At 36.8% G+C, this 18,661-nt stretch overlaps 1 protein-coding gene across 2 annotated transcripts in view; it reads left to right on the top strand.

Annotated features, from left to right (window-relative positions):
- DSCAM (DS cell adhesion molecule) overlaps window positions 1–18,661 on the top strand; it is a 639,055-nt gene that overhangs the window by 361,449 nt on the left and 258,945 nt on the right. For both annotated transcript variants that reach the window (XM_019745768.3, XM_019745769.3), the window contains exon 4: window positions 10,717–10,863. In XM_019745768.3, the coding sequence (XP_019601327.3) occupies window positions 10,717–10,863 (147 nt within the window). The remainder of the gene's footprint in view (window positions 1–10,716; window positions 10,864–18,661) is intronic.

An 18,661-nucleotide genomic window follows, 5' to 3' on the forward strand; every position in this document is an offset into this window, starting at 1 on the left:
TCATTCATGAAACACCTTTATGCTTTCTGCAGTCACTGAATACTATCTACACTATTAAATGTTTTTTAAATAACTTATTTTCTTAAATCAATATGATTATTTAAAAAATTGCATTGCTACCTTAAATAGTATTACTAGCCATATATATGTATGTATATAGTAAATATACATATTAAATATAGTAAATATATATTACTATATATTATATTATATATATCTGTATTTTTTTGTTTCCATATTTATATATATATATAAGTATCTAAATACGGAAACAAAGCAAAATGATAATATTCAATGCTGGCCAGGTGCAGTTGCCTTCCAAAGGCTCTCAGCTAGTTAGGCGCATAGCTGGTGGGTAGATAAAGGCACCCTCCCAAGGTTTTCCCTTTGAAAGTATCAGGAATGAGGAGACTTCTACAGGGGCAAAATTCTCGCTATGTGTTCTAGCGGCATTTCTCTGCAGAGTCTCATCAGCCTGTAGTCCAACAGTAGTTCCCACCCCACTCTCATTAAGCATAGGTGTATTATGTTCCAGTTTTTGTGTACGTGGCACTTATGTATATCCAAGTGGCACTGTTTTACTCTGCTTTGTTTGGTTTGTCCTTCTATTTTATGGTGTGTTTTCTTTCTCTATAACTAAGAATTAGCCTTTAGTAACAGGGTTACCTTCAATTTCATTGCTAGGTCTGCGTATTGCGGGCAATTGCTCTGTGACTGTATTAATAGTATTTTGTTACAAAAGGTACTGCTAGGCAATGGATTTCATGATCAGCTAGATCTGGGGAAGCCATTTAGAGAGTTGGGTTCTGGTCACAAAGGAAGGCTCTGGGACACAGAAGCTCTACCGAACCCCACTGGGTCAGGACATTTACATGACTTGCTTTCTACTGTGGGTGTTTCTGTATGTATACACTTGTATACATATTGTTTGAGTGGCTCATTAAACTCATTGTAATTCCCTTAGACATCATTATGTGTCATCGGGAAACAGACAGAATCCTAGACCATCAAGTGATATGGCTTGAAAAAGAAATCAGCTGTTTTGTCTGCCACTGTTGCTATCAGTGCAGCCAAGTCTGTGGCCAGTGCGCAAAGGGAAGACTTTAAGAATCCCAAACATAGAAGGATTATTAGACACGCTTGGACATGGGGAGCATAGTCACAAAAAAGAACAGCTAGATCTCTAGGATGCTGAGCAGGGCTCGGCAAACAGATTTTTACTCTGACGCACAGTAGGAAATACATAGTAAAAATATACATGTTATATTGGGACCCAGTGTGCACATACATATACTTAGACACATACATGCGCACACACACACACACACACACTCCTATGCAGACACATATGAACTAAAACAAAGCCTTCATAAACTACTTTTCCCTACTACTTGTGATGCATGTGATTTATTCTATCTACTCTATTTTATTTTTTTGAAAATAAAATTACAGTCCATGAAATCGATTCCACAATCCATTAATAGGTCACTACCCACTGTGTGAAAAACCACCACCCCATAATATTAAGTGGCCACAACACAGTGTCTATTTTCATTCCTAGTGGTCCCTGTTTTTCCAATTTTTTTTTCCATAACCAGTCATATGTCATCTGCATCAGGCAGACTAGCATGTGTTTCACGAAAAAGCCCAGGGTCTTCCATTCCGTTTGGGTCCAGAACATAGACGGGATAAAGACAGCGTCACCGTGGATCCAGGGCTGTGCTTTGTTCCTCCTTCACTTCCTTTACCTTTTTGAACACGTTGCTTTTTAATCAGTATCACACACCCGTGATGGGAACAGACAATCAACATGAACTATGCATTCCCTTTCAGCCTCAAAAATCAGAAAGCTCGTGGGACAGGAAATAATGTGGCTGCCCCTCTTCCAAATACTGTTAGTTAACCTGATGCAGTGAGCCAGCCTAATAACATTCTTTTTCCTACTCTTTCTACAATTTATAAGGGGCTATTTTAAATTCCCCCAAATCCAAAATACGTCCCCCACAGACAACCAGTGCCATACCCCAAGGCTGTTCCTTCCCAGGAAAGACATCCTTCTGCACCCATTCAGCACCCCTCCCCCAAACCTGAGTCACCCTGACCACATCTTTTTGCCTCACTTCAGCACCCAGGCCAAATCTACGTCCTGCCAAGTCTATTTGTAAAATGTATCTTATTCCAGTTCCTTGAACAGAGCTCAATGTTTCCCACCTCAGGACTTTTGCACGTGCTTTCCGTTCTTTGTTTTGCTCAGCCCTACTCTTTCCAGCTATTGTGCCACATCTGAAGCGCAGCCTCCACGGAAACCCTTAGTCTCACGTCTCCTGTCTAAATAGCTCCCCCTTATCTATTTCAACATCCATGTCTTAATTATCTTAGGAGACTTTATCATAGTTCGTGATTGTTCTCTTTGTCTATTTACTGTTGTCTCTCACCCCAACTGAAATATTTGCTCCTAGAGGTTGGAGCAAAACCATTTTGTTCATCATATAAATACAATTCAAGTTTTTTATGCTTCTTGGACTCTTTAAAAATCCTGAAAATAATTCATTTAGAAAGCCAGTTCTATTCTTTCTAAGGATTTATTCTATAAAATAACTAGAAATCTAACTAGAGGAAAGATTAATGACAGACTCGAATGTCTGCTCAAGAGTGAAGATCTGATCATTAAAAGCCTAAATAGGGTAATTAGGTATTCTGTCGGAATGCAGCGTGCGCGCTTAAATTAGTAGTGTCTAATTGAGCCTCATTTAACTGCAGGAGAATTTCACTGAGAGAATTTTATTTACATAAGAAAAATGTCTAAGTAAGATTGCTTTGAGAGAACTTAAACAGATAGATGCCAAATTATTCCTTCCTTATCAAACCCAGCCCAGGGTTGCTAGTTTATTTCTCATGCCCCGTGTACACAGGTCATGTCACTCTTTCTGGCCAAGTGGTTTCTTCCAGACGGTTCAAGGACCAAGTTGGGGCTTCATGATTCTTGGACGTCTTGATGATACTTTCATACACAGAACAGGCCCCCAACAATACGATGCCTTATTTTCTTGAGCCTATTTTTGGAAAAACATCAAAATACGTATGTCAATAATATCCAAGCAAGCATTCAATGCAGGATCTGTAAGGGGGTGAGAAAGAGCAGGTAAGTCAGGCAAATAGGGGGTCACTTGTTCTCGAAGAGGTTGCTGTCATTCAGGGGAGGCAGGGCGAACACAGGCAAAGCACCAGATGGAATGCAGTTAGGTGTAAAGTCTTTTGTTATCACAACAGTTCCAGAAAAGCAGGGGATCACTCCTCTCCATAGCGGATTAAACTTCAGGTTTAGGTGTTTGGAGGGGAAGGATTACAAAGATCAGGGTAAATATCTAACGCCCTCCACTCTGCTTTTAAGCATGCGCAGATGTGATCAGATTGAAAACCAAGCAAAATGAAAGGCCATTTTTGACACATTTACTCCGAACATAAATATTTTCCTCGATTTCTCTGCTTCCCCTCTGCCATGTTGCTCAGATGAGTTTGGTCTACACCTGCTGTGTCCATATGCTTGCCACCCACTGACACCTTCTTCAAAATAAATTTCAACTGCACAAGTAATGCACTAATCGAGCCTTTTAAAGATATTCAAATCCATGCGACTATGAAATAAAACATACTTCTCCCTTCCCTTCCCCTAATTGATTCATGATTTCAGAAGCAAGTACAGTTAACATTTTGGTGGATATCTGCTGACGCCTTCTTCTCTGTTCATTTATATACACTAATTTACACACACACACACACACACACACACACATTGCCTTTTGTATATAACCTTGTATATTGTTCTGTAATCACTTTATGTTATGTCTAGAAGATTTTTCCTTGGAGTATGTATACATTTACCTTACTGTTTTTCAAATGGCTGCATGGTATGGCTGCACCCTAATTTGTTTATTTATGTATTCACCCCTTGATGGGCATTTAGGTTTGTTTACAATTTTTAATTTTTTTAAACAATGCTGCAGTGCAGTTTGTGTGCATACATTGGTGTGTGCAATGTGCGCACATGTGTGTTTCCATAGATAGCGTCTTCGAAGGCAACTAGTTGGATCAAAATGTATTCAGTCCTTATATTTGAAATATGCTAGCAGATTGCCCACCAGAAAGCAAATGGCTTTACCAATTTATGCTCCTACCAGGAGGTGTTCGTGTCCCCGCACCCTTGTCAAGACTACACATTATCAAATATTTACATTTTTTTCTAATCTCCTGGAGGAAAATAACATCTTATTTTAATAGTCAAATCTAAATAAATTATGTTCACAAATCAATTAACATCTAATTAATTTCATTTGTGGAAAATTGACATTTTTTGCAATATTGTGTGTGTAATCCTGAAATTTGATATGCCTCCCCATTTATCCAGGTCCTCTACCATATCCTTTGGCAATGATTTGTGGTGTTTTTAAAGTTCATTTCATATATTATTGGCTGCTTATAGCTAGATATTTCATAGCTTTATTGATTTCGCAAGTGGGATATTTTATTGCAGATTACAGCTATCCTTGAGTGCCTTTCTCTAGCAGGTACTTACATGGTCATTCTTATCTAATATCACAGTATCCTCAAGGTCATGTTGCCCATTGTACAGAAGAGGAAACTGAGGCTCATTTAGGTTCCATTTCTATGTAGGTTTTGCTGATAGGAATACGCAGAGCTGAGATGTTTGTACCATCCTTTTTGGAAGTTCTCTCTTCTACTTTCATAATCCCACACCCTCCTGGGTTGCTGTTTCTCTTCTCTGCTGCTGTGTCTTTTACGTGCCCTCTTCCTTCTCTCCCCCCAGGGGTTGCTGGGCATCATCCCCATAAAAGTTTCCTCGATGTGCATGTTCCCCAAAACTCTGCCTCCAGCTTCACTGTTATCATGTATTACTCGAAGTGACCCAATTCCTGTCTTCCCTAAAATAGAGATACCCTCGCTCAGCTTTCCTGCCCTGTCAATGCTTTCAGTCCCATGGGTCCCACAGACTCAACTCTGGACTGAGCTTCTCCCCAACCAACTTGTGTTGATTCTTTAGTTCCCATGTTTCTGTGCACATCACCTCTGTTCCACACCACTGTTCCTGCACTTGGTCCCGGCCTTGCCATCTCTCACTCCATCCTTGACCCAGAGTCTGGGAGCATAGGGGGTGAGGGTTTAAGCTCCCAGCCGGAATGCCAGGGCATCAAGCTGGCTGAGATACGTACAGGTGTGTGCACACAGGCACACACTTCCCCTCTGTTCCTCACTCTTCTCATCTGTACAAAATGGGAATAATAACAGTACCTGCCTTGTGGTGTCATTGCAAGAACTACATGGGCCCAAACACATATCTTTGGCGCAATAGTGGCTCACGCTAAGCACCATATCAATTGGCTCTGGTTAGGAGTAGTGTTCATGCCAAGATGTCTCTGTGTCCCAATGTCTGGTGTTTATAAGGACAACCCACATTGGATCAGGGCCCGCCCTATCCAGTATCACCTCATCGTAATTCCATCTGCAGTGAGTGACCCATTTCCAAGGAAGGTCACATTCTGAGGTCCTGGGGGTTATTACAACTTAGGAATTTTGGAGGAGACCAAATTCAACCTATAACACCAGGTTAGACACCTTATCTTAGGGGCTTACTCCTTTCTCTCTCATATACAACCTTCAACATAATTTTCTTTAAACAGTCATTTTTATCAGGCCACTCAGTTGCTCAAGAATATCTGTAGTTTCTTCATGGCTGCATCTAATCATAGCTTGACACGGACACATCACATCACGGAATAGACACGCCTCAGAACCAGTGAGTTAAATTCCATTCCAAGTTACATCTGAATTAAGAGAAATTGATAACTTTAAAGTTATCATACTATACATATACATGTATACATATATACATGTATACATATATATATATATATATATACACACACATAAATACATATACATATGTATGTATATTTCACTTCTGTTTTAGTTCATCCTAATTTAACTTTCAAACTAAAAATGTAAATACCCATTCAGAGGCTTGTCTCATTCCTAATGCTGTATACTTAGAACTTAGATTTGAATCTTGCGTTCCTCTAATTTTTCAGAAACTGTTATGAAAACTGATTAGAAGAAAGCGCAGTTTCATTTCACAGTATGGCTGTCAATTGGAGGTGGCAGGCACAGCTGATAAAAGTTTCATGGTGTTGCATTACCATTTGGCATCTTATTAGAAGAACCATCTGTTCTTTTAATTACTATTAACTCACTTCAGATTGCAATAGCAAAAAACCCCTAAGATATATTTCTGACTAAGTGAAAAATCAAATACGCTTTTAAAATCTTCCTGAAAATGATATTGTCTCCATTGAAGATCTAACAGCCTGGCCGCACAGGAAAAAGACAGACAGCATCATGAAAGACTAATTAACACCAAAATCTTAAAATGTGCTCATCTTTACATAAGAATATATTAGAGTCACTCCTAGAGGCGAAACCGTCTTTTTATGTTTTATACATGAGCAAGTTTCATGTTGAAATCTAAAAGGAGGTATTTTTGAGTGCTTTCTTTTTCCCCAGACTTAAGAAGAGTCATTTTGTACACAAACAATGACAGACTGTTCCATCCGCTTGTATCTTTAACAAATATTTTCGGATGGCACAGCCAAGCACTTCTCTGTGTAATGGAGGAGAAAAGTTGAGCAAGGCACGCTGAGTTCCTGCTATTCTAGTAGGAGGAGAGAAATGTCCAACAAGTCTCCAACATACACAAGATAACTGTACAACCATGTCATAAAATCAAGAGCTCTGAGCACGAGTGACCATGAATGTGCTTAATGTGGGCTGACATTGCTGGAGAGTTGACTTAGGAACTGAGACCAAAATGACAGGATGGAGCCAGCCAGGTAGAGACCTGCACTCAGAGCCCTCCAGGTAGGGCTATTAAAAGGACCGTGTGGCCGGGGCACGGTGGAAGAGGGAGAGAGTGGAGGAGTGAGTCTCGGACTTGTGGTCTAAGCCTAAACCGTGGTAGTCCACCATGATTGGGGATAGTCTAAATGAGCTAAGTGTCCACTGTGTTAAATGGCCAGGGGTGTTGAGTGGAGAATGGGCTGAGAGGAGGGGGAGTGGAAATGGGTGTTAAGACCCTTACACCTGGGGGTTTCAGTGGAAAAGGAGGTTCAGCATATATCTTAGAAGAAGAAATAAACAGACCTGTTAGATAAGACATGAGGGGTGAGGAATGAATCATTTGGCAAACTTCAGAGGGTGTATCTGATGTTCAGATACTGACAAATATGCCAGATAATATTCAAATAACATGATGACTGTGGAGGAGGTCCCCAAGTTTCTGTGAAGATCCCTTTCTACTACAGAAAGGATGTCTGAGGAAAATGTCTGTATGGCACCCCTGTCCACTGCCCCTCACTGGGATGCATAACGTCTGTCTGAACCCCAGGAGCTGTCGCTCTCTGTTCTGCACTACTTGGCACTGCACCATCAGAAAGAATGTGCCGTAGAGCTTCTGCCCAGTGTGTGCCTACAACATTCCGAATTGTGCAAAGGCCCCGTTTTGTTTAGCAGTTTTATCTCTGTTGATAGAAATATCCCTCTAGCTTAGCCAGGCTAGCTGAACTGCTACCAATCTGGGTTTATTTTAGTGGCCCTAACATACAAGCTCATGTCAACTAACATTGGAGAACCACTTCAGCATTTACTTGTAACCCATTTACTCTTAGTTTACGTAAATTTCTAACAGCTTTGGTCAGTCTGGTTTCTACCTCTCAGCATACTGAATGTGTCACATTGTGAGCGTGTTGACAGGGATATCAACAGCTAATAGTGTGGTAGTGAAAGAAGGAGCAGATAAACTCTTAAAGACAGAACCAGGGGCTTAAACACCTGGGGACCATTTAGTGAATGTTGAAATATTTCTGAGATATTTTTCTAATATCTGAGCAGCAAAGATCAATAATCAGTGTCAGCAATGATGACCCTGAACCCAAAAATCATTCACTGTTGTTCAAGTGACTGACTTGCAAAGTGTTTAACATGACAAAAAGTATGTGTTATATTTTAGAAACGTTGCCATCTAAAATGCTGATAGTTTTCCAAGGGAAATACAGTTACCTATAAATTTTGGCTTTGCAGAGTTATATGTTACCAGACAGTTCTGAATAGTAAAGGGGTGTGTGTGTGTGTGTGTGTGTGTGTGTGTGTGTGTGTGTTAGATAGATAGATGATAGATAGAAAGTATGTAGTTTATTATTATCAATATTAATATCAATATTTTATATTTTAATATTTTCCAATTTTAATGGAAATAGATTTTCCTATTTTAATGGAAGTACATTTAAGGAAGTGAACAAACTATTTTAAATTATACAAAAACCTCTTGTAACGTAAGGAAGGAAGTGGGGCACAGTGGCACGTTAGGGAGTAGTTAAGATGATTCCTTGTTACCACGGAGCCAAAATAACTCTGCTGTGCCTGGTCCCCTAAGAGTTTCATGAATCTCAGCAGTTCAGACTGAGCCCTAGGACTCTGGGCCCTTGTGGGCCTCCCCTAATCAAAGGCTTCTATTCTTTATCCTAATTTTATGTTTTAAAATGTTGACCAATTTTGAGATGGGTTTCAATGAGAAATGAAGGCCCAGACAGAGATATTTCAAGTTAAGTACAGTAATTCAGTCAACATCTTCTCCCTTCCTGTGACTATCTCAGAAAACGTTTAAGACAAACAAGGTTCAAGTTTTTCTGAAATGACGTGTCTTGAGAGAGTCTTAATTAGCATGCTAAGTGAGTAACATAAAAATAAAGTTAGCTATTGTCGGAGCAAAGCGAGTGATTAGATGACACATGCCTGGAGAATTGAGGCCTGTCAGGAGTCAGTGGGTACAGTGCTGCTCTCTCCAATGCCTTTGCCAGCACGTCTGAGGAATATACAGAATGCTTCTACTTAACATTTGCCGCTGCTGGTGCCCTGTCAATTCTAATGAAAATACTCCATATTGGAAAGGTGACAGAAAGTACGTGCATAATATTTTCTTGTCCCCCTTTGCTGTCTGTCATTCTGTACTTTAAAGGAATTGGTTATTAAAGCATTATATAAGTATGCAAAACATATTGAAAAAGAAAAAAAAATACTTCAATTATACACAATATACACTGGTAGGAAATGCTTGGTATGTGATGACATATGACAAGTGGTAAAAGGTATTTTTAGTTGCTTTTGTTTGGGTGGAGTTTAAAGCAGAAATATCTAGCATGTACAGCATCAGCTTTTCCAGCTATTCTAATAAGTATTGTATTTATAGACTATTTAAAATAAGTAACTGCATGGAATTGTTTAAAAAGTGAATTTATCACTTAAAGATATTTGATACTATTTTTAATTTGTGTTCTTTTGAAAATCTTATGGTAAATCCATATTTGTATTAGATTTTTTTCCTCTTCAATTCCTTTCAAATTGCTCTCATTGTGCATAAGAAACCATAAGCTGTTTTAATTTTATTTGAGCAACTTATCTATGAATAAAGTATAGTCCTTGCAAGAAATAACCAAGGGCTGTAGAAAATGTGTTCACAACATAAATATTTCAGACCTATTATCAATGAAGTCAAGTCCCCTGGTAAATTCTTATTCAAATAAACCAAAGAGAATTCTAATGAGCCTAAGGGAAACAAACAATAAAAGAAGGTGACTTTTTGGTATTTTAGTCTTTACTCAAAGAGACAAAATTATATTCTCTTTCAAGAAGCATTGCAACAGATGCAGAAATATTCCCTAGAAAAGAGTCCCACAAGGAAGAAAGTGTACTGAGTCACCCACCATGTAGGTGCAGCAGTTCACTTTGGGGTTTACTCTTTTGGCTCTGTTTGGTTTATTATCAAATTGTAATTGAACAGTGAATTGTAGATATTTACATTTTCAAAGGAAAAGACCATCTTCATCCTTTTTAATGCCACACTGATATTCGATCTCTAAATCTTGGCCATTTCTGTACAGCTGAGTTGTACAAGCGGGCATCACCGGTCACACAGAGTACATTGTACCCTGCACTGATATGAAAGCAGAAGGACTGAGTATGGCGTTTTTGCCCCTGAGGTGAAAATAGTTATTGTCTGTTATTTGAGTAGAAATTAAGAAATAGCAGCATACTCTAAAACACTGAATGTAAGAGGGATTGATCTTTCCTTAGAATGTAGTGATGTGTTTCTTATTGTGAGAAAATTAGATAGTCTTTCCTGGGAAGTTTGTGGACTATTCTATTGCTTTATTTTTGTGCATTTATTGAAATACCTCAAACTGAGGCAAATATTTACACTTACATGAGGTAGAAATTTATAAGTGAAAGTTAATAGTCCCTTAATTTGTCGCATTCTGAAAGATGATCAAAGAAAATTGACTAATTTCGTTATGTACCAATTTTATGCCAACTCTATTGCTATACAATAAATACATGACCTAGACCTAAAAAATTAATTTATGACATTACATTTTCTAAGTATATATTTATTGTGTAGCATTCTTACAGAAAACTCCTGATTTAGGCTAGTTGAAAACTGAAAGTAGCTTGGACCTTTAAAGTAACACACACACCTATGATCAGCCCTTGCATGGTTTCTTCAGGTGAAAAATACTCATTCAGTAACTTTGTTTATGTGACCGGGTTGCTTTGGTTCTGCTTTAACTGGATGATCATTTCCCTCTATTTCAGGATCTAGATTTCTCATCACATCCACGGGAGCCTTGTATATTAAAGATGTACAGAATGAAGATGGATTGTATAACTACCGCTGTATCACGCGACACAGATACACTGGGGAGACGAGGCAGAGCAACAGTGCCAGACTTTTTGTATCAGGTAAATGCTCATCAACACTGTTTCTGCTCTTCCTTTGTCAGTGTCCTGAGATGGCTCAACCAAAAGTGTGGATTCCGTGACTAAAATGAAGCCCTCAGGTTTTTTTTTTTCTTTTTTTCCAAAATAGCTTAGCAATTTAAGGTGCTTTTTTGTTTGGTTGGTTGGTTTTTGTTTTTTATTAACCAATACCAACACAATGCAATACAATAGAAATACAGATGTTCCAAGTGAAGTCATTGCACATGTGTAGAATTCCAAATTCCTGTGGCCCAATATGATTTCTATTTGGAAGACAACACCTCCTTGCCCTATGTTTTTGTATAATCTGTCATTGACAGTGCCAACCAGCACCATGATGCCTCCCACCAAGCAGAGCTGAGGGAGAAGAGCAGGGTTCTATGGAACAAATCTCTTGTTCCACATAGCATGTCTACAATGTTGGGAAAATTACTCATATCTAAAGTTAAAGGGGTAGTCACACTCTTTCACCCCCATCCAGGATTATTCCCAAGTGTAGGAAATCTGAGAGCAGTTGATTCCACTCTGATAAATATGTGCGTTTTGTGCCTTCTTTCATGGGATATATCCTTTGAGAAAAGATCAACCTTTTGCATAATCTTCAAAACTGGCTTGTTATTGGCCCATCCGTCAAACAAATGAGCATGCAGTGATGCATTTGCACTTCATGGAGCAGTCTAAAGGTGTGGAAAGTCCATCTCAGAATTAGAAAATCAAATATAAAGTATCGGACCTCTGCCCGTTAGAGCATAAAATTGTTCCATGCAATAAATATCTTAATTTTGTTTTAGTGATGCTTTGTGTGGGAGAAGTGATGGAAAGTTGTTATACATAGGGGTAATTAAAACCGTTGTCACCCGAACACCTACTGACTGTCCTGATAATGCCCTATTTGGATACCTCTTTCCCATTCACATCCTCAAAATAACCAAAGCCCACCTGTTTTTCAAAGTACACCACAAAAAGATATCAGAATTAAGTGATTTCTCCTCCGAACTTGAAAATATTTTTTCTTACCTGTTCTGTGTCACGGCAACTGTTACTTTTGCCCTTGTTATAGTTATGGTTTGTTGCTTCTGTTAAGGAAAATTCTTAATGCTAAATGATGAGACATGGGCAGTGACTGCAAATTGCTATTCTAAAATTCTATGCTTTGAAGGAAAAGATAAATGACTTTTATTTTGAATTAGACTTATATTTATTTAAAAATGTACATGTGATGTATACATGGTGATGGTGTGGGCATGTTAGTAGCAATATTTTTAATGATCCCAAACTCCTCCTAAAATTAGAACAGACTAAATAGGATGATAAAAGAAAAAAACATATGGATGACATTTTCAACAAAAGTAGGTGATGGGGAATCCCCAGAAACTCTTGCATATGGTAGGAATGGACAAGCCGACAATAGGACCAGCATAGGAATAGCAGCAGTGGCCCAGAAGCAGTGGATGGTGAAAAGACCTATTGGGACTACTATATAGTCACAGAACTGCAAAATCATCAATAAATGCTTATCTCCAAAAGTGGAAGACAGTCCTTTGAGTTGAACCTGGGAAAATATATCTAAGAATATTCTCAACAGTTAGACCTGCAGGAGCTCTGAGCTGAAGGTGAGTGCAACAGGCCATAGAGTAATCAGTAATGACCACACAGTTCACTGATTGTCTAAGTCCTCAAAGATATCAGAGGTATTCAGGAAGTACCCTCTCAGAAGAACAGATACTCACCCTGAAGGAAACTGCTGGATTTAGAAATCAAATTAAGCCAGAGTAGAATATTAAGAGTAACAGAGAGAGAAGGCTCGGGTAGTGTGGGGACTCTAGAGAAATTCCACCTTATATCATGTTATAAAAGAAAAATATGGCATGAAAAGGTGAGAGTACTACCTTAGAAAACAAGTAATGTAGTGATTTAGGAACACATGAATGAAGGTAGAAACCACCCCAAAGTGGGTATAACTCTGAGAACTGCAGTAAATTTTGAGTTCTTTTGTGGTGATAGCAAGGGAGAATGCTAGAAAAGCTTACTTATATCATCCTCTCATGCAAGAAGCTTCTGCTAATTTAACTAAGAACCCAATCTCATTTTAATGGAACAAAAAGAAAAAAGATTTAACCTCCCACACCTTTATTACACAAAGAAAGATGAAAATTAATCAAATAATATTGTGACAATTAAAAGTAAGTTTTAAAAATTGTACACAAATCATATGAAAACTATAATTTATTATTTGAAAATAATTTAACACTTTGAAAGGATAGTGTAAGTCAGAAATAAAGGGGTTCATGTTTAAAATGGCTAAACAACATGAACCTGTGAAACACAAAACGGCATGATTTGGGAAAGAATTCGAAAAAATGAAAAGTTGTAAAATTCCAATTAAATTGAAAGGAACACATCAGAGAATAGACACAACAGAAAGTATAATGTATGAAATAAAGACATGTAAGTAAACATGGGCGGAAAATTAAATAACGAGATAAAAAGGACTAGTGGGAAAATATATACATGACATGCAAAGATGATAAAACATATGTATAATTAGAGCCTCTTATGAAGAAAACCAAACAATAAATCAGAATATATATTTAAAACAATAATTTGAGAACATTTGCTGTAATTAAAGAATACATAGTTACTACATATTGAATAGATACACTGAGAAAATAGATCCAGGATAGTCATGCAACTTATTCTGAATAAAACTTATAAACTGTAAATATTAAGAAAAAATCATTTGAGCACCCAGGGAATAAATTCAAGTTATTCATAAGGAGGAAATGTCAAGAGATTAATACATAGAAAACAGAAAGAACAGTAAAAGTAATAATAAACACATTTTCTCCTTTTAAAAAATCGATTAAACAAAGTGGCCTAATTTAAAAAAAAGAAATTGTGGTGATTTCTATAGTAGGACTAGGTTATTTGAGCCAATCTTCCCCCCTCCCCACCCCAAGGATGAGAAAGGCTATTTAAATTGTGTAAAAAATATCTGCTTGAAGTTGTTAGGAGCTAATGTGAAAAATTACAGGGTCAAAATCCAGAAGAAAATGGTGGCAGGAAGTGAGTCTGACATTGAGGGCTGCTTTTACTGTAGGGGCAATTCTAAGGGAGACCGATTACATTCTGAGACAGTGAGACACTCTTTTGAAAGCTTAGCAGGGTCAGGGAGGTAAAACTTTTAGTCTAGGTCCCATCCAAGTAGAGCATGAAAAGCACCCCATGCTTTGGGTTGAAATGTCAAAGGACTATACCCTAAGAATAAGGGGAAACTGGAAATGGAACTGTTTTCCAGGAACTAATGCTGAGCTTCATGTCACCAGGTTTTAAGATTGGTTAAGATGATCTCGCATTACTAGGGCTGTAGTAATATCCTTTTTGCATTCCTAGCTTTAGTGATATTTTTGTCCTCTCACCACCCCCTCCCCTTCTTGATTAGCCTTTCTGGGGGTTTCAAAATGATACACACCCCCATGCTGGATAATTTATCAATATTTGGTAAAATTTCATGTAAATTTATTCTATGAGCAAGTAATCTAGGAAACTTCCCCAATGATAGAGGAACAAAAGAATGCCTTATGCGCAGAATTACTAATCAAAGAATTTCTTATACTAGCAAAACCTTGGAAGGAACCCCTATACCCATCAGTAGGGGATAATTATATGAATTCTGGTGCAGACACTGAATGGAGTAATATAAAGGCACAAAAAGGAATGTTGATAGCCTCTATTATTGAAGTGGAGTAATCTCCAGGATATATTGTTAAGTGAAAAAAGCAAGGTGCAGGGAAGTATATAAAGTATACTGTGTTTTATATAAGGACCGTAGAGGAATATTTGTGTGGACCTACTTATAATTGTGAAAAGCAATATTGCAAGGGTAAACTGAAAACTAATAAAATTGTTTGCCTCTAGGGGTAAAAGTAGATGGGACATGGATTTAAATAAGACTTACTTGAATATATCTTGTTACATAGTTTCATGTATATGATTTATATTTTGAAATACTAAATTAAAAAATTAATGCTAAAAATGGAAAATACACTGAAGCAAATAAATTCAAATGCATATCAAGTTGTTGAGATAACCAAACTTAGAAAATAATTATTTTAAGTAACTTTAAGATATAATTTTGATTATATATGTGACAAATATATTCTTTTTTTTTAATTAAAGTTTATTGGGGTGACAGTGGTTAGTAAAGTTACATATGTTTCAGGTGTTCAATTCTGTAATACATCAGCCATATATCACATTGTGTGTTCACCACCCAGAGTCAGTTCTCCTTCCATCACCATATATTTGATCCCTTTTACCGTCATCTACCTCCCCCGCCTCCCCTTACCCTCTGGTAACCACAAACTATTGTCCATGTTTATGAGTTTTTGTTTCTTTATTTGTTTATCTCGTTCCTTTGTTGTTTTCAGTTTTATATACCACATATCAGTGAAATCATATGGTTCTCTATTTTTTCTCTCTGAATTATTTCGCTTAGCATTATAATCTCAAGATCCATCCATGTTGTCACAAATGGCACTATTTCATCTTATGACAGAATAGTATTTCATTGTGTACATACACCACATCTTCTTTATCCAATTATCTATCGAAGGGCACTTTGGTTGTTTCCATGTCTTGGCCACTGTAAATAAATCTGCAGTGAACACCGAAGCACATATATCTTAACGGCTAAATGTTTTCAGATTTTTTTCAGTAGATACCCAGGAGAGGGATCACTGAGTCATATGGTAATTCTATTCATAATTTTTTGAGGAACCTCCACAATGCCTTCCATAACGGCTGCACCAGTCTGCATTCCCACCAAGAGTGTATGAGGGTTCCTTTTTCTCCACAGCCTCTCCAACACTTGTTACTATTTGTCTTGTTGATGATAGCCATTCTGACTGGGGTGAGGTGATATCTCATTGTGGTTTTTATTTGCATTTCTCTGATGATTAGTGATGTCGAGCATTTTTTCATATGTCTATTTGCCATTTGTATGTCCTCTTTGGAGAAATGTCTCTTTAGGTCCTCTGCCCATTTTTAAAAAATGGATTGTTTGCTTTTTGTTGTTGATTTGTATGAGTTCCTTATATATTTTGGATATTAGCCCCTTAATGGAGGCATTGTTTGCACACATCTTCTCTCATTCAGTTGGTTTCCTCTTTATTTTGGTTCTTTGCTCTTTTGCTGTGCACAAAACTTTTAGTTTCATATAGTCCCATTCGTTTATTTTAGCTTTTACTTCCATTGCCTTTGAAGTCAAATTCGTAAAATGCTCTTTGAACCCAAGGTCCATAAGTTTAGTACCTATGTTTTCTTCTATGCAGTTTATTGTTTCAGGTCTTATGTATGTGTTTGATCCATTTTGAGTTGGTGACAGATAGCAATCTAGTTTCATTCTTTTGCATGTGGCTCTCCAATCCTCCCAGCACCATTTATTGAAGAGGCTGTCTTTTCTCCATTGTATGTTTTTGGCTCATTTGTTGAAAAGTATCTGTTCATATTTATGTGGGTTTATTTCTGGGTTTTCAATTCTATTCCATTGGTCTATGTGTCTGTTTTCCCGCCAATATGCACATACTGTTTTGATTATTGTTGCTCTGTAGTACTAGCTGAAGTCAGGGAGTGTGATTCCTCCAGCATTGTTCTTTTTTCTTAGGATTGCTTTAGCTATTCAGGGTCTTTTGTGGTTCCATACAAATCTGATGATTTTTTGTTCTATTTCTTTAAAAAAATGCCATTGAGATTTTGATGGGGATTGCATTTTAACTATGGGTAATATGGCCATTTTAACTATGTTGATTCTTCCAATCCATAAACATGTAATGCCTTTCCATTTGACAAATATATTCTGAAGGCAAACACAGCTTTAAAAAATTCTTAATATTCATTGGGATGCCTTATTTTAAAAAAATACTGTTAAAATTACTTCTTTTAAAATATTTATTTACAAAAATATTGTTAGTATTATTTTTGAAAACTATATTTATATTTATAGTGGGAGATCAATAAGAGAGGGGAAATAATTATGTTTATATACATATATATTTTTTTTTTCAGGGACCAAGACTTTCAGTGTAAGAGAAATGCTTAAAATCAAAATATTAAAGTACAATCCTTGAAATGTCAAACTCCAATTCAAACTATCAGTACATACTTGTTTTTTGGTTATTTATTTTTATTTTTTGAATATGTATTTCCAAGTATTTTCCACTGAAAAGACCCAGAAGCAATGGGAAACCAATAGCAACAAGTAACTCTAACACCTAGATGACAGTCACCTATAAATATCATTCCCCACTTAAAGGGACCATGGCTCCTTGGAAGAAAGGTGGATTATAGGTGTGGAACAGGAAATGTATCAGATGAGCCTGAAACATTCACGGACTCTCCTCAAAATGAGCCAACCTCTGAAAGGATTCTCATTGGTCAAAAATGTGATGCATTGAGTATCAAAAACAATGATTGCAATGTCATTCACCTTCCATGAAGTTTTAAGTCTCTCAGGTGCTAAGAGTTGGCACTTATGGCCTGTGCCTTTTTTAAATTACATTTATTGGGATGACAATGGTTAGTGAAATTACATAGATTTGCCAATCTGATTCTGTGGACTTGTATTAAAAAAAGAAAAGATTGCATTTGAGTGATATATACATATTTTTAAAACTCTTGAGCTCATTATGTTTATATATATATATATACATATATATGTTTTTTATGTATATATATATTTATATGTATATGTATTTTTTATTTTATTTTATGTATATACCCTGTCTCCCCGAAAATAAGACCTAGCCAGACAATCAGCTCTAATGTATCTTTTTGAGCAAAAATTAATATAACACTCGGTATTGTATTATATTATATATTATATTATATTATATTATATTATATTATATTATATTATATTATATTATATTATATTATATAAGACCTGGTCTTATATTATAGTAAAATAAGACCGGGTCTTATATTAATTTTTGCCCCAAAAGACGCATTAGAGCTGATTGTCTGGCTAGTTCTTATTTTTTGGGAAACACGGTATATACACACACATATAAACCTATGTACATATATGTACATACAGTATATATTAAGTTGGTACAAAAGTAATTGTGTTTTTTGCAATTATTTTTTACCTTTTAAACCATAATTACCTTTGCACCAACCTAATACTTACATATACATTTAATATTAACAAAAGCAATAGTAAGAATCTCATTGGTATACATAGCAGTAACTAAGGCACCATCTAAAAATCCTCCCTGTCTTTCCTACAGCTGCTGTATTTCAAGATATCCAAATAACTCTAGTTCAGGAAGCTAAGTTCTTACATATAGAATATTTACATCTACTAAATGTGAAGGAAAGAAGAAAATTAGAATATTGCCATTTTCAACCCTTAATAGAATAACTAATTAAGACAAACAGTATCACATGAACTTGCTGACCAATCGAACAACACTAAGCGTGGGAAAGCCACACATTATCTGGATGCAGAGAGAAAGAAGAAAGGTCGGACCTGAACTAACTGGTCCATTAGAACTTAATTTCCGTTTATAAGAAAAATGGCAATAGAGGAACAAGTTAAATGACACTCTGAAGAAACAAAATCAGAATGTGGGATTTCCTATAAGACAACTCTCCTGGTTTCCTCAACAGTCAAAGACATGAGAGAAAAAAAAGAAGGAGGATCTGTTTTGGATTAAAGAGACTCATGAGACAGGAACAAAATGTCAACTGCAGAACAATCCTGATTTAATTAGCTGAA

Source organism: Rhinolophus sinicus, chromosome 17, assembly GCF_057876585.1.
Source record: "Rhinolophus sinicus isolate RSI-liver-muscle chromosome 17, RSI-T2T, whole genome shotgun sequence".
NCBI classification, from domain to species: Eukaryota; Metazoa; Chordata; class Mammalia; order Chiroptera; family Rhinolophidae; genus Rhinolophus; species Rhinolophus sinicus.